Source organism: Mustela lutreola, chromosome 14, assembly GCF_030435805.1.
Source record: "Mustela lutreola isolate mMusLut2 chromosome 14, mMusLut2.pri, whole genome shotgun sequence".
Lineage (NCBI taxonomy): Eukaryota > Metazoa > Chordata > Mammalia > Carnivora > Mustelidae > Mustela > Mustela lutreola.
The window spans coordinates 64,531,824-64,553,667 of record NC_081303.1 but is presented as its reverse complement, the minus strand read 5'-3'; the positions used below and the strand labels follow the sequence as shown (position 1 = coordinate 64,553,667).

General features: G+C 40.5%; 1 protein-coding gene across 5 annotated transcripts in view; it reads right to left on the bottom strand.

Moving 5' to 3' along the window:
* MARK1 (microtubule affinity regulating kinase 1) overlaps positions 1 to 21,844 on the bottom strand; it is a 114,447-nt gene that overhangs the window by 68,643 nt on the left and 23,960 nt on the right. For all 5 annotated transcript variants that reach the window (XM_059145840.1, XM_059145839.1, XM_059145836.1 and 2 more), the window contains exon 2: positions 3 to 206. In XM_059145840.1, the coding sequence (XP_059001823.1) occupies positions 3 to 206 (204 nt within the window). The remainder of the gene's footprint in view (positions 1 to 2; positions 207 to 21,844) is intronic.

Genomic DNA, 21,844 nt, shown 5'->3' with positions numbered 1-21,844 from the left:
ACCTCTCTACCAGTTAGAACATGTCTTGCCAATTTCACTTTGGCAAAATTTCCCTTCCCTATTGTTTTTTGTAAACGATAATTTCCAATGTGAGGCTGTTCGTCTGTTGCTGACGTAATGGAGTTTCTACACCGCGGGATGTTCTGTCTGCTACTTGATTTGGTAGGCGGGATATGCGGTTCAGTGTATCCATCCACGGATGTATGCTAAGAAAAAGGTTACAAGATTTCATTGTTAATGAAATTATATTTTAAGAAGGACAGAAAAACTACAAACAATTTTCATTCACAATTCAAGTTCAGTGAAAATACATTGCACTATGTCTACTTATAATTTCTACTTGACTTTAGCTTGCTTTGCCAGAGGCAATATAACTATTTAAAATAAAATGTTCTGCACAACTTTAGTCATATGTTTTCATTTTTTCAGAGAGAGAGTGCTCCTGTGCATGAGTAGGGGCGATGCGTGAAACAGAGGGAGAGCAGGAGGGGGAGAGAGGATCCCAAGCAGGCTCCATGCCCGGTGTGGAGCCCAATGAGGGGCTCGATCTCACAACCCTGAGATCATGACCTGGGCTAAGGTCCCTTAAGGGTTGGATGCTTAACCAACTGAGCCATCCAGGCACCCCTAGGTATATGCTTTGGATTAAAAAACAATAATAAGGAGATAGATGGATAGAAGTCGCACAGACCATTACTCCTCTAAGGGTATGATCCCTTTAGGCTGAGATGACAACACAGTCCCAGATTGTATCATTTAAAGGGCAGGATGTCTTCTATGCCAAGGCAAACAAGTTCATGGGTACAGCTCTGTTTCTCCAAACTGGCCCCGCCACTTGTCATGCTCACTCTCTAATTTGCTGGCATTCAGCTCAGTCAGTTGACCCACGGCTGCCTGCTTCCTTATCCTGATGGCCCCTGCCCAAGCCCCTCACCCAGCTTACTGTGCTCACCCAAGAGCCGCAGCCCCGCTGGGTGGGTGAGCGAAGGCCCACTGCATTCCTCCCCAGCGCTACTCTTGAGGCAAAGATGTGGGTCTATCTGACCGTCTCACATGAGCCCACAACTGTAACGAATCCTACTCAAGGGCAGGCTCAGCGCCCGAGTCTCAGGGCCGCTGCCTGACGAACCGTCCACCAGCTCTCAACGCTCCTGCTCTCGTTCGGTTTTGCCTGCATTCTGACGTGCGCAGGTTTCCAGCAGCTTTTGTGAGAACACAGAGTCACACATAATAAATGTAACCTCTTTCTCCAACTAACTTCTTTGAAATAGTGAAGGTGAGCAGCACAAATTAACAAAAGAAAGTATTTTTTATTGACAAAGTAACTAATTCAGCCTGTGTTGTCCTGCCTATACGACTACAAACTTGTCCAGAAATATTCTGATCAGAAACTTTCTTTTTTTTTTTTTTTTTTTTTTTAAAGATTTTATATATTTATTTGACAGAGAGAGACACATCGAGAGAGGGAACACAAGCAGGGGGAGTGGGAGAGGGAGAAGCAGGTTTCCCACTGAGCGGGGAGGCAGATGCAGGGCTCGATCCCAGGACCTCAGGATCATGACCTGAGCCAAAGGCAGACGCTTAACAACTGAGCCACCCAGGTGCCCCTTGATCAGAAAATTTGTTAAAGGCAATATTAAAGATGACTCCATTTACCAAGTTCATGTAAAGCATGACTCAAGATCATTTTTCTCTTTGTTAGTACTTGAGGGTTTTTTTTTTTTTTAAACAGGAGAATATCAAATTTAATTATGTATGTAAAAGGGCTCCATAAAATCTGAGGCCTCTACTTTCAGATTTTTTTTTTTTTTAAACTTGGCTCAAATTAAAGAGTTGTCGCTGGGTCTTACACACACCTGCAGCCTCCGGCCTCGTTGTGAACTAGTGTCCCCTTAGTGTATCACACAGCAAACCGCTTTCACATAGCTTATGATCGGCTCCACTCTACTATCATCACACACTTACTTCTCTGTCTCTACCTCCCGACCATGAGCAATCTGAGGACAGGGGTGTTTTCTTTTCATTTTTATGTACTCGCCACACTGCAGAGCGCCAGACACAGAGGAAAGGCTCAATAAATCAATACTTCTCAAAGTGTTGTCCCTGAACTAGCACCATCAGCATCATTTGGAAACTTGTTAGAAATGCAAATTCTCTGGCCCTGTTCCAGACCTACTGAGTAAGCCGCTCTGGGGGTGGGCCCAGCAATCTGTGTTCTAACAAGTCCTCCGGGTGATTCTGATGCAGGCTGAAGTCTGAAAACTACTGCAATAAATAATGAAAGAAGGACTTAAATATAAAGTTATTCACTGGCTCTTAGAGACTTTTCTATTATCTGAGCACAAACAAGAGATGTTAAATATAAGCAATTTCTAAGCATTAATAATAGTACTTCTCTACCTAAACTGTTGTTCTGCAGGGAATGTGGACCTGTCCATGCTTCAAGACTCAGTTTTATCTCCTCCTCAACAAAGCTTTCTGTGTCTTTCCACAGAGCAGAGTTGGTTCCCTCTCTCTTCTGCTGCTATTTTTATATCCAGTACAAATCTCTACTACTGAAGCTATCACAGTATCTCCTAAGCATGGGTCACGGTGTGTTTTCACTGCTAGACCTGAAGTTCCATAAGCCCCATAACTCAAAATAAAAGCTAAATTGAAGGAATCCAGGGCCCTTGTACTCTTAATTGCCCGGAAAGAAGGACTTTTGAGGAATGACTGCCCACTGTCCAGATTTTGAATGCCCCCCTCCCAATCCCGGTGGCAAGGCACATCCCGACGTTAAGCCAAACTATGACAGACTGCACAAGCTGCCTCAGATTTTCATGTCCTTTGCCATGTGACTCTCCAGTGTCCTTCCACTGACAGTAGGACTTAGTTCCCGCTCTTTGGGGGTTCAGTCACGTGATATGCTTTGGCCAAAAGAATGAGCTGGAAGTGACAATAGAGTTGCTCCCAAGTTAGTCATCAAGAGACTGCTGTGTTTCAGCTTGCTCTCAGACTTATGCCATCACCCTGAGAAGGACCTGCTCAGGCTGACACAAGAAGGAAGCTGAGAAATCCATAGAGGACAGCCACTCCCCCCTGAGCCCATATTAAATCAGCTGGCTGCCCAGAGGACCCACTGGCTCATGAGAAATGATATATGCTTGTTAGTTTAAGCCGCCGGGTGTTGGGACGGTCTGTGATGCAGCCAATGTCAGCTGATAAACACAGCTATCACTATTTTTAAATCCAAAGGTAAACTTAAGGGAATAGTGAACAATTAAGAGATTCTTGTCAAACATGTTCAAATTCTGGTAGTCCACAAACAAAAATGAGGAGTTACTATATAATCAATTCCCTAAAGAGAAACTCTTGGTCAAATAAGCTACAAATGGGGAGAATCCTTAATTTTTTTTGGTATCCCTAGCAAGTACAGTGAAAAAGGGGCCAGCAAACTATCTGTAAAAAGCTGGATAATAAATATTTTAGGCTTTATAGACTGTAACTTTCTCTGCTACATCTGTATTTTTCCCCTCAGCTTCTTAAAAATTTAAGACCCGGGTGCCTGGGTGGCTCAGTGGGTTAAGCTGCTGCCTTGGCTTAGGTCATGATCTCAGGGTCCTGGGATCGAGTCCCGCATCGGACTCTCTGCTCAGCAGGGAGCCTGCTTCCTCCTCTCTCTCTCTGCCTACTTGTAATCTCTCTGTCAAATAAATAAATAAAATCTTAAAAAAAAAAAATTTAAGACCCTTTTTTAGTTCAGAGCCATACAAAAAATACCAAAAGGCTGAATTTGGCCCATTGGATAGCATATGACCCCTAGTTTAACATATCAGGATTAAACTGTTTCTGGATGATTCCACCACCAGAATAGGAGATTCTAGGAGAAGCACAGGTATGGCTGTGTCGGTACCTGGAGAGCGAAGGAGAGGACAGAGGGCTCATCTAAAAATGTTCGTTCTCATCCTACCACCTAAGTTGCAAAAGGTAATATATTCTCCAAAATTCTTTGTAAAATTAAGATCTCAACTTTCGACATTTTGTGAACATTTTGTGAGCCATCCAACTTATTCAGATTGCATTTGAGTCTTAAAAGTTAAAAGAAAATATTTAGAAAATATTTTATATCCTATAATTCTGTTTATAAAACACCCACCCAAAAATATTTTCCCCCAAACCCCATCTTTTCTTAGGATTGCCACAGCACCACTCAGGAGCATACTCTTTCCCTGAAGAAACTCTCTGAAGAATAATTTGGAATAACTGATCTCATTCCTTCCTGATCAACAGCTTAACTCTCAAACAGAAAACCTGGCGAGAACATGAATTCAGCTCAGCCTGGATTAAACAGTGCATTTAAGAACTATCTCAACCCTCAGGCTAACAGATATAAGAAATTATGTTAGCTTAATTATAGACTACCTACAAGTTTTTGTCCCCATCTTTAGCTGAAAACACAAGGTAAGATCTTGGCATTTCCTTCTTCACGTTGTCCGCTCAAGCCAGCAGACCTTGAACTCTGACATTCTTCCTGCAGCAGTGGCAACAGGACCTTAAAGCTTGCCCGGAGTGCAGCAGCGTATTCAAAGTAATGAAAGGTCATGGTTTCATTAGCTCTTCAAAGCTGCATCCCATGGACTCACACTCCAATTCCTGAATAATAATGGAGCTCCCCCTCCCTTCAATACCAACTGAAATGAAATGAATTTTTCTACTCACTAAGCTATGCATTCTTGGACAAGCTGTTTAACCTTTATGCGCCACAACTGCTAGAAATCATGTCTTTGGGGCAGGGAGGGGGAACCTTAAAAGCATCCAGGGAAAAACAACTCAATACATACAAAGGAATGACCGTTCAAATGGCAGCTGGCTTTTCCTAAGAAACAACAGAGGTTAGGTGAAATGCAATTTTACAATTTCACAACTTTAAAAAAATGCTACTTTCTGTAATAGCAAAGATAGAATGGGCACAAATGTCCATCCGCAGGGGCCTGGTTCCGCGCGTACGGGGCGCTCTTTGGAAATGTGCCTGTGCTTCCGCATCCGAGCTTCACGGACTGCGGTCGGCATAAGCACAGACTACGTCCAGAGGAGGACACAAGTGACACAGTGTAAGTAGTTCTGTCGAGGGAGGGGAACTAGGGGACTGGGGGGAATGTGCAAACGGGAGTAAACGGGAACATGTCTTTTCCTAAGGTAACTTTTTAGTTTTTGGAGTATTGATCTATATGCATAAGTATTAACTATTCAGTATAATGACACAAGAAATTTAAAACTTAAAAAAAAATTTTTTTTTTACAAGATTTTATTTATTTGTCAGAGAAAGAGAGAATACAAGCAAGGGGAGTGGCAGGCAGAGGGAGAGGGAGAAGCAGGCTCCCTGCTGAGAAAGGAGCCCAATGCAGGACTCTGACCCCAGGACTCTGGGATCATGACCTGTGCCAAAGGCAGACACTTAACCAACTGAGCCACCCAGGCGTCCCAAAACATTTTATCTAAGCAAATAGGCAAAGGAAGAGGGAAGCAGCATTTGGTGAATGTTCACTATGGGCTATACATAGTGTTAGACTGGTTGAATAACTTACTGAAAATTCAGTCTAATAATTGGTTGCATTACTAGGATTCAAACTCAGATGTTTATTACTATAAACATAGATGGAGATGTATTTTAAAAATGAAAATTTGAAGTACAGCTTTGAGGATAAATAGGATGACAGCATAACTCCATCTGTAGAACCCACCATTAATAAAACGGAAAAGAAACAAGTTACAGTATAATTTAATGTAGTCACACCCCATTCTCCAAACTCCAAACTAAATAAAACATGGTAAATGACCAGTTTCAGAGGGGTCTTATTAATAATCCCTACGTAGGAGGGGTGATAACCAGATGCCCAGGCAGACCACAGGAGAAATGGCAAGAAGGCTACTATTCGGTGCCTGAAAAAAGAATCCCATGGTAAGATCACATGAACATTCTCCATAGTAAAAGGGATGGTAAATCTCCTCATTCTTAAAAGACCAAAATCCAAGGAGCATTCCCCAATGGGCTAGATGTAACACCCAAACCCTTAATACTCAGTAAAATTGTTCTAAGAAAAATATACCTTCTCTGAAGTCACCTGTTCCCTTCTGCCCCAGCCTCACCACTATCTCATACCCTTACCACTCACCACTTCTCTTGGGCTGCTGAAGAACCGAGACGACACTGGGAACCTATGAACACTTACACCTGACTGTCAGTTCAAGTTTGGTTTCCGCTACAGGGAGAGGTAAATCAAGGAGAATCCACCCACGCTACTCCTGAGCAAAAAGAAAATCTAGATAAAACTCCCCATTCCAAGGCTGAACTCTATACACAAGGTCGCAACACTGTAACTCTCTGCTTAGAGCCCGGAGCACACCGAGGGAGGACCCTTTTGGAGCCGAGCGCTTACAGAGGACATGTGTCCTTACTGGCTCACTCACAGGGCAGACCCTGCTGATGCCAGAGGCACGTGGTTGGTTAGCTCTGCCGAGAGCCAAAAGCAAGATGCTGAGAGGAAGAGATCAAAAGATCTGATGACGGATCTTAAGGACATGCACAAGGAAAAACCCCACTGGTCTCTTTCACTGTGATGTGGGCATTTTCCTCTGGCAGAGTCTACCACTAGAACTTCCGGTTGTCGCCTCCTGCCACTCCCAATTATACTTTTGTTGTTCCAAATACCCCTCTTCAGACCCAAGACCAGGGGCTCACCGAGTAGCCAAACCTCACAGAACAGAGCAAATACAGGCACTCTTTCCTCTTTTAGTGTTTCCTTCTATTCCTCCAGGACACTGAGGACAACACCAATAAGCTAGAGACTGTGGACCAGTTCACCACAGCAGGTATTAAGGTTGTATTCTTCAGACACTACCAACGGAGCGCTGATAAAATGACCTCACTGTTGTGGCATCAACAGAAATCAGTTGTTAGCTGATCAAAGACATTCACAGGTTCTAAGTAATGGTCACTGCTAAGAAAACTGATCATCCACACTATGGCTTAAAGGAGCAAGAAATGGAAGGATCTATGATTGATTAAAATGTAATAATGTGCCCCCTGAATTGTACCATTTTTCACATCTACTGTTCCATTCTTGATGCAAGAGCTGTTGCAAACAATAACCTACCTGAAATGTAAAAGCAGCATCGTACACACTTGGGATTTTATATCCTTTTGCCTAAAATAGATAGCTTTGTACTGACCTAAATTATAATATAAGCAGAATTATCCTCCCTCAAAAACAAACAAAAATAAAAAAGCCAAAAAAAAAAAAAAAAAAAGCCCCAAACCCCACAATCTTACAAGGAAGAGAATGAGAATAAAGAGGAAAGTATTTTAAGAATTTCCCTTTTGGTATTTGAGTAAATGGTCTTACAGAGAAAAAAAAAAAACAAAAAAACACTATTATCTCAGGAATAAGACAAAACCACTACACTTCAACATTACATTATTTTTTTTTATAAACATATATTTTTATCCCCAGGGGTACAGGTCTGTGAATCGCCAGGTTTACACACTTCACAGCACTCACCAAAGCACATACCCTCTCCCATGTCCATAACCCCACCCCCCTTCTCCCAACCCTCCTCCCCCCAGCAACCCTCAGTTTGTTTTGTGAGATTAAGAGTCACTTATGGTTTGTCTCCCTCCCAATCCCATCTTCTTTCATTGATTCCCTCCTACCCACTTAAGCCCCCATGTTGCATCACCACTTCGTCATATCAGGGAGATCATATGACAGTTGTCTTTCTCTGCTTGACTTATTTTGCTAAGCATGATACGCTCTAGTTCCATCCATGTTGTCGCAAATGGCAAGATTTCATTTCTTTTGATGGCTGCATAGTATTCCATTGTGTATATATACCACATCTTCTTTATCCATTCATCTGTTGATGGACATTTAGGTTCTTTCCATAGTTTGGCTATTGTGGACATTGCTGCTATAAACATTTGGGTGCACATGTTTGTATCTTTAGGGTAAATACCCAGTAGTGCAATTGCTGGGTCATAGGGCAGTTCTATTTTCAACATTTTGAGGAACCTCCATGCTGTTTTCCAGAGTGGTTGCACCAGCTTGCATTCCCACCAACAGTGTAGGAGGGTTCCCCTTTCTCTGCATCCTCGCCAGCATCTGTCATTTCCTGACTTGTTGATTTTAGCCATTCTGCCTAGTGTGAGGTGGTATCTCATTGTGGTTTTGATTTGTATTTCCCTGATGCCGAGTGATATGGAGCACTTTTTCATGTGTCTGTTGGCCATCTGGATGTCTTCTTTGCAGAAATGTTTGTTCATGTCCTCTGCTCATTTCTTGATTGGATTATTTGTTCTTTGGGTGTTAAGTTTGCTAAGTTCTTTATAGATTTTGGACACTAGTCCTTTATCTGATATGTTGTTTGCAAATATCTTCTCCCATTCTGTCAGTTGTCTTTTGATTTTGTTAACTGTTTCCTTTGCTTCAACATTACATTATTAAATTTAACTTAACAAATGTATTTAAAAAAAAATTTTATTTACTTATATGACAGAGAGAGCAGGGGTGTGTGAGCACAAGCAGGGGGAGCGGCAGGCAGAGGGAGAAGCAGGGAGCCCGTTGTGAGACTCGATCCCAGGACCCTGGGATCACGATCTGGGCCAAAGGCAGATGCTTAACCAACTGATCCACCCAGGTGCCCTAATTTAACAAATACTGACCAATAACCTTTTAATTGATAAATATTAATTGCTGAAGAAATAAGCATAATTATAAGAAATGGCCCTATAGTCAAGGTTAGTGGGACAACTAGCACAGTTTGGCTATGATTCGGTGATCAGTAAGATAGGTATCCTACACCAGGTGCTACCTTTCTGTCAGCTGGAGCTGTCTTCCAACAGTAAACAGCCATTCTCAGGCTACCCGATCTGTAATTAGTAAATCTTCTTTTATCCACCTTGTACCATATGGGACCTATTTAGAGAATATATATAGGAAACAATTTGCATATACATCTGGACTTTCACCTTCCCAGCAATTATCAGTATAACTAAATAATTAATTGTACGTCCCTCGAGGGCAGAGAAAGTGCTGATTTGTCTCACCCCAAGCAAAGCACTTTGTCTAAAATACCTGGCCTACCACAGGCTCTCGTGTGGAACGAACTAGTGAATGTCTACAAATATACAGGCCTACATCTGGGCTCCCTCGATCTGGTCTCTGACAGTCCTCCAACTACACACAATCTTTAGTTAAATATAGTTTCAGTCTGAGTCACAAAAAGAACTTCTGGACACCACCACCCCTCCACTCAAATGATGAAACAAAAAACTCTAAGGTATTTGTATTAACTGAAAATCATAGAGAACAGAGAGAAATTAAATCCCAAGGTTATTTAAAAGCCATTTAACGCCATGGTTTCTGCTCAGTCCCTCCCCAAGCTAATGTTTTTTAATAAAGAAGCACATAATCCATTTTATTTATTTATTTTAAGAATTTATTTATTTATTTTACAGAGAGAGATCACAAGTAGGCAGAGTGGCAGGCAGAAGAGAGAGGAGGAAGCAGGCTCCCCACTGGGCAGAGAGCCCAATGCAGAACTTGATCCCAGGACCCTGAGATCATGACCTGAGCCAAAGGCAGAGGCTTAACCCCTGAGCCACCCAGGCACCCCACATAATCCATTTTACTTGGTAGCCCTTCTCTTTGCTGCAGCTGTGATCTGAAAAAACCGTTGACCGACAGGGAATGGCCCAAAGGAACACCACACAATAAAGGACAGCACTCAGTCTACTGAAACAGGATTGTAGGTGTCCCATGTTTTGTTTTTTAAAGACTTTCATTTTTAAGTAATCTCTACACCCAGTGTGCGGCTTGAACTCACAACCCTCTGGCCAAGAGTCACATGCTCCACTGGAGGCTGCCAGACGCCCCGGATTACCAGTTTTCTAAAGCAAGACATGGCTGGTTCAAATAAGACATTTCCGTTGAGAGCAAGACTTGCTCATTCATTTCAACAGCCTTCAGCATGGTGATACAGAGAAATGGTTCCAGAGTCCGGCTGCCTGGCTTCAAGCCTGGCCCTGCCACTTCACAGCTGTGGGACCTTGGACAAGATGTTGACCTTGGACAAGTGTTCCTGGGTCACCATACACAGAGAGAGATGATAGCACCTCCTTCCAAGAGCTAGTTCAACGGTCACCCGGTTGCACGAGGGGCATTCTCTGAGCACCGTTTCTCAAAGAGCTTCCTGCGGGTTCTCTCCTTACTTTACTTTCTTCATATGGCTTGACTATCTAAAATGATGATTTTTTTTTTTTTAAAGTATTGTTTTCCTATGACTTCCCCTGTAACAGCAGGAGTGTGTCCGACTTTCTTACCTCTACATCCCTTGTGCCTAGTTAGGAGCAGGGCCCAGAATAACCACCGAAGAACTCAGTACGTATTTGTGGAGTACAGGGGTGAGTAAGACACAACAGTGACGGCTTCTGCAACCATTCCGTAAGTGTGAGCTGTTATCATCCAGGTGATTAGTGCAGGTAAATAATTCAGGCTTTTGTGTTATCTCTTCTAAGTAATTTTCCTCACTGGGTCTGCAGGTTTTATTTACTATTCACCCAAATCAAAAAAGTACATAACTGCTTGAAAAAAGTTTTTCTTCCTTCCTTCAGCTGTTAGCAGTTGCCTTTCGGAGATTATTTCATTTAAGTTCATCTCGGACATTTAGTGAGCACGGCACTATGAGCCGCATTCCACAGATACAGCTTGAAAGATGGTCCAAATTAGCCAAGAGATTTGTATCTTAGCCAAGGGCCTACCCTTAGCCAAGCTACCTACTTAAAGACAGCATTACAAGGAGGGATATGGAGATGTGCAGAATGTAACTGGGTTGGGGAAGGTGGGAGTTTGGATCCTGGCCATTTAATGAAAATCCTCACATGGTTCTATGTGGTCCTTCAAATTCCTTTACTCATTATGGCTAAGATTCTACCTTAGCTACTGTTTCTGTTGAAAACAGTAGCACCAAACGGCACAGGCCTAACTTCTCCCAAGTTAGGTGTTTCTGAAATGTAGCCACATGTGTGGAGGTTTACACAGGTCCTGAGCAACTAAGGAAAACATATATGAGTGTGTATGTGATGCACGTTAGTGTAGGATTGTCGCATGTTCTCTCTTAAAAGAACCAGCCTTTATTTTGAGGTCATGTCCTTGTATTCACTTGGTGTTCAGCTGTCCTTTTCTTTAAATAATTATGTTGATAGCTCATGGTGAGTTTTCCCCACTTACTCAAAAAACAAAAAGTTAGCAATCTTAAACTATTTCCAAAAGGTTTTTAGATTGATTTATTTATACAAATTTTATCAGTGAAATTCTGAAATCCAGAACATCCAGAAGTAAAAAGAACACAACAGCTGCCTGGCCGAACTCCAAATGCAGAGCACTCGATCTTTTATTCATTAACATGCTGTCTCTTCCTTCAGCCAAGCCCAATTTTCATTAACCACTTGTCTATACTATCCTGGCAGATCTTAATTATTACTCAGACAATATTAAGAAAAAATTCCTGACCGTATGCTTAAGAATGGTACGGAACTTTCCAGAAAACGCTGAAATCTTGTCATGCACTGAAATAAACACTATAATCAAATTGTGCTTACAGCTTTGTTCTTTGTGACTTTTTTTTTAAACTTTTCACATATCCCAAGTAGAAGCTCAGAACATTTAGTGCATTTATTTGATGAAGTTAACTCTTGTTCCCAAGTCTCCAAGTACCTTGCTCTGGAATATTCAGAGCTTTCTATAACCTTAAAACCTCTGATCCAAGAGCCTCCCCCAAGCTCACCACCACTCACTTGGGCCCCAGCCCCCCTTGGTGTTCCTTATCCAGGGACCCTCTACTCCCCTACTTCTTGCAAACATCCTTCCTGCCCTGCTTTCCACTCCCTCTTTCATATGTGCTCAGTGAACCCTCCAACCCTCCCCAAGTCCGTTGTGCTCCCATGGCACACCCGCCCTGAACAGCACAACACTGTCACACACACACACAAGGGGGCTACTTGACTTCACTTACGTTTTTGGCCTCAAATCCCAAATGAGGACTCAATTTTCTGACAACCCTCCATACTGTGCACTCACCTTACCCTTCTCTAAAACTTCATATGATGCTTTATCCTTGGATCTCATTTTATTTTATTTTTTTTTAAAGATTTTATTTATTCACTTGACAGACAGAGATCACAAGTAGGCAGAGAGGCAGACAGAGAAAGAGGGGGAAGCAGGCTCCCTGCTGTGAGCCCAACTCGGGGGGCAATCCCAGCACCCGGGATTATGACCTGAGCTGAAAGCAGAGGCTTTAACCCACTGAGCCACCCAGGTGCCCCTGGATCTCATTTTTAAAAGAGAAAATTCTCAGGTGCCTGGGTCTTTCTGCTCAGCGGGGAGCCTGCTTCCCCCTCTCTCTACCTGTCTCTCTGTCTACTTGTGATCTCTGTCAAATAAATAAAATCTTTAAAAATAAATAAATAAAAGACAAGATTCTCTCAGGACCATGGGTCCCCCCCTTCCAGCTACGAGTCTGTTTCTCTGCTCCCCTGCACAGAACAAGCTATCACAAGAAGGTCTTGAGGTTGTTTGTAAGTTGCTGCACCACTTGTCCATCTTGGCTTCAACCCATTCCAACCAGACTTGTCTCCATCATCTTGCCGGGACCGGTCTTGTCAAGGCTCCCAGTTACCTCCTGTCAAAAAAATCCACGCGGGCTGTGACACAGCCGGCCCTTTCCTTTATGCTCGCAGTGTCTGCAACACAACGCTCTCCAGAGTTTCCTCCCAAGTTACTTCAGTGTCCTTTGCTCCTCTTTCCTAGAGCACCACGTTGGCATGCACCAGAGCCCTGTCCCCAGCACCCCTTCCTTTTATTCATTTCAAAGAGTCGGTTACTGATTTCTCTCAGTCTCCTGTTTTTCTAATGCATTAATGTCTGCTCTAATTTTCATTATGTCTTTCCTTCTATTTTCCTTTTGTTTAAGCTGTTCTTTAAGTTGCAAAACTGACCTGAACCCATTTAGTTTTCTTTCCAAAGCTTGCTAATTACTTCTTACCTCCTTCATTTTCTAAGATGTGCAATCAGGATTATAAATTTCATCTTAACTGTACTTTAGCTGAAATTATTCTATATACGTTCAGAGAGCGGAGTATATTAACTCTGTCTGCAGTATAAAATTCAATACGTGTCCACTGAATAAAGTTTATTCTGTCCCATTTTTGTTTGTTCTAATTTTTAAAATTATTATACATGTTTTTTAAAAACATCTATTCACCAACTTTTTAACATATCATTTTTGGAAGCTTTCTCTATTTGAGGGCCGTGTTATTATATACTTACAGATTATTGACTACTGCTCCTTATAAATATTATCTTTGCTGATTTAGGGCACCTACCTTCTTTATGTCTAATAATGTTCTTTATCTTATTGCTCTGATAGTAACATTAATGTAACAGGTTTTCATCACCTTTTTCTTCCTTTAATTGTAATCAAGCTTTAGTTACTTTTAAATAGTTGTACTGAGGTTTTATTAGTTTTTTTTTTTTTAACTTTTTATAAAAAGTTATACTTTTTTTATTTATTTTTATTTATTTTTATTTTTTATTTTTTATAAACATATATTTTTATCCCCAGGGGTACAGGTCTGTGAATCACCAGGTTTACACACTTCACAGCACTCACCAAATCACATACCCTCCCCAATGTCCATAATCCCACCCCCTTCTCCCAAACCCCCTCCCCCCGGCAACCCTCAGTTTGTTTCGTGAGATTAAGAGTCACTTATGGTTTGTCTCCCTCCCAATCCCATCTTGTTTCATTTATTCTTCTTCTACCCACTTAAGCCTCCATGTTGTATCACCACTTCCTCATATCAGGGAGATCATATGATAGTTGTCTTTCTCTGCTTGACTTATTTCGCTAAGCATGATACGCTCTAGTTCCATCCATGTTGTTGCAAATGGCAAGATTTCATTTCTTTTGATGGCTGCATAGTATTCCATTGTGTATATATACCACATCTTCTTGATCCATTCATCTGTTGATGGACATCTAGGTTCTTTCCATAGTTTGGCTATTGTGGACATTGCTGCTATAAACATTCGGGTGCATGTGCCCCTTTGGATCACTACATTTGTATCTTTAGGGTAAATACCCAATAGTGCAATTGCTGGGTCATAGGGCAGTTCTATTTTCAACATTTTGAGGAACCTCCATGCTGTTTTCCAGAGTGGCTGCACCAGCTTGCATTCCCACCAACAGTGTAGGAGGGTTCCCCTTTCTCCGCATCCTCGCCAGCATCTGTCATTTCCTTATTTGTTGATTTTAGCCATTCTGACTGGTGTGAGGTGATATCTCATTGTGGTTTTGATTTGTATTTCCCTGATGCCGAGTGATATGGAGCACTTTTTCATGTGTCTGTTCGCCATCTGGATGTCTTCTTTGCAGAAATGTCTGTTCATGTCTTCTGCCCATTTCTTGATTGGATTATTTGTTCTTTGGGTGTTGAGTTTGCTAAGTTCTTTATAGATTCTGGACACTAGTCCTTTATCTGATATGTCATTTGCAAATATCTTCTCCCATTCTGTCAGTTGTCTTTTGATTTTGTTAACTGTTTCCTTTGCTGTGCAAAAGCTTTTGATCTTGATGAAATCCCAGTAGTTCATTTTTTCCCTTGCTTCCCTTGCCTTTTGCGTTGTTCCTAGGAAGATGTTGCTGCGGCAGAGGTCGAAGAGGTTGCTGCCCGTGTTCTCCTCAAGGATTTTGATGGATTCCTTTCGTACATTGAGGTCCTTCATCCATTTTGAGTCTATTTTTGTGTGTGGTGTAAGGAAATGGTCCAATTTCATTTTTCTGCATGTGGCTGTCCAATTTTCCCAGCACCATTTATTGAAAAGGCTGTCTTTTTTCCATTGGACATTCTTTCCTGCTTTGTCGAAGATTAGTTGACCATAGAGTTGAGGGTCTATTTCTGGGCTCTCTATTCTGTTCCATTGATCTATGTGTCTGTTTTTGTGCCAGTACCATGCTGTCTTGATGATGACAGCTTTGTAATAGAGCTTGAAGTCCGGAATTGTGATGCCACCAACGTTGGCTTTCTTTTTCAATATCCCTTTGGCTATTCGAGGTCTTTTCTGGTTCCATATAAATTTTAGCATTATTTGTTCCATTTCTTTGAAAAAGATGGATGGTACTTTGATAGGAATTGCATTAAATGTGTAGATTGCTTTAGGTAGCATAGACATTTTCACAATATTTATTCTTCCAATCCAGGAGCATGGAACATTTTTCCATTTCTTTGTGTCTTCCTCAATTTCTTTCATGAGTACTTTATAGTTTTCTGAGTATAGATTCTGTGTCTCTTTGGTTAGGTTTATTCCTAGGTATCTTATGGTTTTGGATGCAATTGTAAATGGGATTGACTCCTTAATATCTCTTTCTTCTGTCTTGCTGTTGGTGTAGAGAAATGCAACTGATTTCTGTGCATTGATTTTATATCCTGACACTTTACTGAATTCCTGTATAAGTTCTAGCAGTTTTGGAGTGGAGTCTTTTGGGTTTTCCACATATAGTATCATATCATCTGCGAAGAGTGATAATTTGACTTCTTCTTTGCCGATTTGGATGCCTTTAATTTCCTTTTGTTGTCTGATTGCTGAGGCTAGGACCTCTAGTACGATGTTGAATAGCAGTGGTGATAATGGACATCCCTGCCGTGTTCCTGACCTTAGCGGAAAAGCTTTCAGTTTTTCTCCATTGAGAATGATATTTGCGGTGGGTTTTTCATAGATGGCTTTGATGATATTGAGGTATGTGCCCTCTATCCCTACACTTTGAAGAGTTTTGATCAGGAAGGGATGTTGTACTTTGTCAAATGCTTTTTCAGCATCTATTGAGAGTATCATATGGTTCTTGTTCTTTCTTTTATTGATGTGTTGTATCACATTGACTGATTTGCGGATATTGAACCAACCTTGCAGCCCTGGAATAAATCCCACTTGGTCGTGGTGAATAATCTTTTTAATGTACTGTTGAATCCTATTGGCTAGTATTTTGTTGAGTATTTTCGCATCTGTGTTCATCAAGGATATCGGTCTATAGCTCTCTTTTTTGGTGGGATCCTTGTCTGGTTTTGGGATCAAGGTGATGCTGGCTTCATAAAATGAGTTTGGAAGTTTTCCTTCCATTTCTATTTTTTGGAACAGTTTCAGGAGACTAGGAATTAGTTCTTCTTTAAATGTTTGGTAGAATTCCCCCGGGAAGCCGTCTGGCCCTGGGCTTTTGTTTGCTTGGAGATTTTTAATGACTGTTTCAATCTCCTTACTGGTTATGGGTCTGTTCAGGCTTTCTATTTCTTCCTGGTTCAGTTGTGGTAGTTTATATGTTTCTAGGAATGCATCCATTTCTTCCAGATTGTCAAATTTATTGCCGTAGAGTTGCTCATAGTATGTTCTTATAATAGTTTGTATTTCTTTGGTGTTAGTTGTGATCTCTCCTCTTTCATTCATGATTTTATTTATTTGGGTCCTTTCTCTTTTCTTTTTGATAAGTCGGGCCAGGGGTTTATCAATTTTATTAATTCTTTCAAAGAACCAGCTCCTAGTTTCGTTGATTTGTTCTATTGTTTTTTTGGTTTCTATTTCATTGATTTCTGCTCTGATCTTTATGATTTCTCTTCTCCTGCTGGGCTTAGAGTTTCTTTCTTGTTCTTTCTCCAGCTCCTTTAGGTGTAGGGTTAGGTTGTGTACCTGAGACCTTTCTTGTTTCTTGAGAAAGGCTTGTACCGCTATATATTTTCCTCTCAGGACTGCCTTTGTTGTGTCCCACAGATTTTGAACCGTTGTATTTTCATTATCATTTGTTTCCATGATTTTTTTCAATTCTTCTTTAATTTCCCGGTTGACCCATTCATTCTTTAGAAGGATACTGTTTAGTCTCCATGTATTTGGGTTCTTTCCAAACTTCCTTTTGTGGTTGAGTTCTAGCTTTAGAGCATTGTGGTCTGAAAATATGCAGGGAATGATCCCAATCTTTTGATACCGGTTGAGTCCTGATTTAGGACCGAGGATGTGATCTATTCTGGAGAATGTTCCATGTGCACTAGAGAAGAATGTGTATTCTGTTGCTTTGGGATGAAATATTCTGAATATATCTGTGATGTCCATCTGGTCCAGTGTGTCGTTTAAGGCCTTTATTTCCTTGCTGATCTTTTGCTTGGATGACCTGTCCATTTCAGTGAGGGGAGTGTTAAAGTCCCCTACTATTATTGTATTGTTGTTGATGTGTTTCTTTGTTTTTACACAAACTGAGAAACCCTTTCTTTTAAACAGGAGAGTGTAATCCTCTTTTATTTATTTTATGATTATTTTACCTAACTTTTGTTCCCCTTCTCTTTCTTCTACTGGATTTAGTCTACTTTAATTTTCCTCCCCACTCCAAGCTAGGATACACTCTATTTCTTTTAAATTTTAAAATGTATAATATGCCTTAAATTTAAAATATAATCCATTTCTCATCCTCCTCCCGAGCAATCAAGACCTCAAAAGTTTCCACTTCAATGTTTCTCCTGCCATTTTCCACATTATTCGTATCTAACACTTCTGTTCATTTTTCTCCCAACATTCTAAATGCAAGCAATCGCTCTGTTAGTTCTTAAGTCAGTGTTCACATTTAACAACCTGAAATGTCTTTGCTTGTTCAAATCACTTACATCCAACTCTTTTCTTCTATGTCCTTCTTCCTCACTTATACTTTTTAGTAGTTTAAAAAGCAAGGCTATGTAGGTAGAAAATCCTTGGTCTTTATTTGTCTGAAAATACCTTTTTGGGATCCTTACTCTTAAAGGTTTGCTTGGTTAAGGAGAGAATTTGAGGCTGAGAGTTATTTTTTGTCACATTGGGTAAAACTGTAATCCATTTTTAATATATCTTTTTTTATTTGACACAGAGAAAGAAATCACAAGTAGGCAGAAAGGCAGGCAGAAAGAGGAGGGGAAGCAGGCTCCTGGCCAAGCAGAGAGCCTGATGCTGGGTCTCGATCCCAGGACCCCTGAGACCATGACCTCAGCTGAAGGCAGAGCCTTAACCCACTGAGCCACCCAGGCGCCACTTTAATATAGTTCTTATTGCTGATGAGACCTCTACTGTTCATCTAACCATTGTTACTTTGGGGATCATATTTTCTTTTTGACTGCTATTCAGATCTTTGTATTTTGAATTTGCAGTTCCAATGGGTTTGTTTTTTTTTTTAAATTAATTCTGGTAGGTATTCAGTGCGTATTGATCCGAAGATACATCTCTCTCCAATTCTGCAGAATTCTCAGCTATCACCTTTTCAAAGATTGCCTCTCGAAAGATTTCTGCTGTAACCTCTTTCTGGAATGCCTGTTAAATCTAAGTTGTGCTTTTCATTCTATTCTCCATGTTTTTTGATTGCTCTTTAATATTCTCAATGTCTCTCTCCCTATGATTCATTCTAAGTAATTGCCTCAGATCCACATTCCACTCCACCGAGCCCATCTTCAGCTTTTAAGTATAACCTGCTGCTTAGCTATTCTACTGAGTTCTCAATTTTGAAGACTATGTATTTCATTTCTAGAGTTTCTATATAACTCCCTAATTAGCTTATTTCTTTGCATTTATTCATTATGATTTTTGTTCCTGCTTTCAAAATTATCTTAAACAAATTTACATTCAAATTGCCCCATTATTTCTATTTCTACTTCTTGGAGTGTTAGTGCTCTGGGTTTTTTTGTTTATTTGTTTTTTGTTTTTTGCTTTCATTAATGCTCCACGAAGATGCTTAGTTTCCTCATGTAGTCTATAAAATTTTATGTGTGTGACAGTCCTATGAGCTACAGATTTTTTAAAAAAGATTTTACTTATTTATTTATTTGACAGAGAGAGAAATCACAAGTAAGCAGAGAAAGAGGGGAAAGCAGGCTCCCCGCTGAGCAGAGAGCCCGATGTGGGGCTAGATCCCAGGACGCTGAGATCATGACCTGAGCAGAAGGCAGAGGCTTAACCCACTGAGCCACCCAGGCACCCCTGAGCTACAGATTATGAAAGTAATTCTACTGAGCACTTTTTCATTTGTTTCTACCAGAGTCTACCGAAGATATGAAACTATTTTAAAGTTAATTTCTCAGTTTGGGGTTTCCAGTCCCCAAACAGCAGAGTTGCTTGATTTCTTTAAAGTAATCTTTTCCCCTTAAAACTTTAGGCCTTAGGTAAATGGCAGCTCCCTCAACCAGGAGTAACGGCTTTTCTGTTTCCTTTGCATGGAGGTATAGATATCTAGGCTTTGAGCTTCATGTAGGAGGCCCATTTCACCTAGTACGGGTGGTGTTGGTGCCAGATCTCTTGTCCCCATGAGGATGCTGGAGCCTTACTTCACAATGCTCACAATGGATGCAAAACCCTGAGGACAGTCATGCTGTGAGAGGATACTCACCATTGTGGATTTGATTTCTCTTCACTTTTGCCTCCTTTAAAGCTCAGTTACATAGTTAATAAACTTCTAAAAAATTATATTTAAACCCGTATTTGTTTGTAGCAAGAAGGGAAGAAACATGTCAATTCAGTCCACCGCAGTACTGGTACACCCTCTATTTCTAGCTACTCGTTTCCCCTAAGTGAATTTAAACAGGCATCTGACTTTCAATATTAGCTATATCATAACTCCCGAACTTTTATCTCCAACTATCACTTTTCCTGGGATTTTATTTTTTTGGACACTTCCTTGGGTTTTAAACATATTTTCTAACAAAAAACTTATATCCAGAATTTATCTTTATAAACTTCTCCAAACCGAGAGCAAAAAGAGAGCCAACCCAAACTAAAAATAGGCAAAGATATGTACATACAAATCCCAAAAGATCATATACAAATCTCATAATAAATAAATAAGCATACTAAAAACTGCACATCATTAGTCAGTAGGGAAAAGGAAATCACGAATCGGAATGAGCTACCACTATATACCCACTGGAATGCCTAAAATAAAAAAGACTGACAACACCAAACGTTGGTGAAAAACAGAACTCTCATACGTTGCTGGTGGGAGTATAAAATTTTACAGCTGCGTTGGAAAATACTTTAGCTTCCTAAAAAGTTAAAAATATGCCTCTGCTATGACCCAACAATTCTCCCCTACTTGTTTCCCCCAAACAAATAAAAATATAAATCTAATAAGACTTTTACAAGAATGTTCATAATAGCTTTATCCCTAATAACACCAAACTGGAAACAACCCAAATGTCTGTCAATGGGAAAGTAGATGAACAAATTTTGATATATCCACAAAAAGAATACTATTCTGCAACAAAAAGTAAGAATTTATTGATATATATACGACATGCATGAATTTGAGACAAGATATACTAAAGAAGTAAGAACGATGTGCTACTTGATTCATCTAAAGGAAGTTCTGGAACAGGCAAACCTAATCTGTAGTAATAGAAACACGCAGTGCTGAGTATTTGCGGGAGTGTGCTGGTAAGAAAAAGGCAGAAGTGAATTTTCGGGGATAATAATGTAAATACTCTATCTCTACTGGGGATGATATATACTTTTATCAAAACACACTGGACTGTACTAAAAAAATGTGCGTGTTTCTCTGTAGCTAAATGTTACCTCAATCTGAAACAATTACCCCCCAACCTTTTACTTAACTGTAACTTAGAAGTCTGGTTTTCATGTGACTGTTACATGATAACCACATCACAATGATCAGTACGAATATACACATCCTATTGTTCTAAATATCCATGTAATAAAATTAAAGACTTTTAGTCATTTTTTAGGAGGGAGGAGACTATATTCAGAAACATTTCATTTGCTAAAGTTACTGTTTTGAACACTGTCCAAAAATGTAGAGAAAAAAATCTCCAATGTTCTATTCAAACAAATTGTACAATATTACTTCCGCGCAAGAGTAGTTATTAAAAGCTGCAACCTTCTAAACGCACATCACCAGTTAACATTCTGGTCAAAAAGAGCTCAAATCATCAGAAGCCAGGAATATCCTTGTCATGTGTTGGTCACACACTGAGTCACACGTTAACCCTAGCAAAGCTGTTGTGTTGTACAACTCTGGGGTGCACCTTGTGCATCCTAATTCATGTGAACGGTGCTCTTGGACTTGAACACAGACACACTTAGTGGCCCTGATCTCAGCTATTCCAAATGAGTGATAAACTGAGGCAGTAATTGACATGAGTATACATAAGCAACAAAGATCAGTTTGAAAAGTCAAATTACCCATGGTCAACATGAGTAATAACGTCTCTGTGCTCCATCCACATAACTGGTGGTTTGGTACTGTCAGCTTAGCTGATCTGCAACGTTTTCCTCAAATTCTCTTCCCAATACGGTTCTGAGTTACTAGCCATGAGAAATTTGTACAAGATTTGGAAAGAAGAAATGTTAGGCTCCACCAGGTCTAGGTCAGGTGCTTTTAGAGCTCCCACTATGACTTAAACCAAAATACAGTCACAGTCCCTCAAACAATTCCCAGCTTTGAGTTAGTTCAAAGGCCCAGAGACCCTTGAATGAAAGGTCTTTGAAAAAAGACAATCTTAGTTACCCCAAAATGCATAGGTAAATCCTCCTCCTAACTCTCCCCCAGAGGGAACTGCGGTGATCTACTAGAGTGACTACGCATTGGAGGATGTGGGAAGAAAACCCATACTGTCTCCAAACTAACAATAATTCTAGACCCAGAACTTTACCGTGTTAAACTAGTCAGAGAAGGAGCTTAAGGAAATCAGATAATCAATGAACTTTTGGACTGGGCCCATTTCACAGTGGAACCAGTGGGT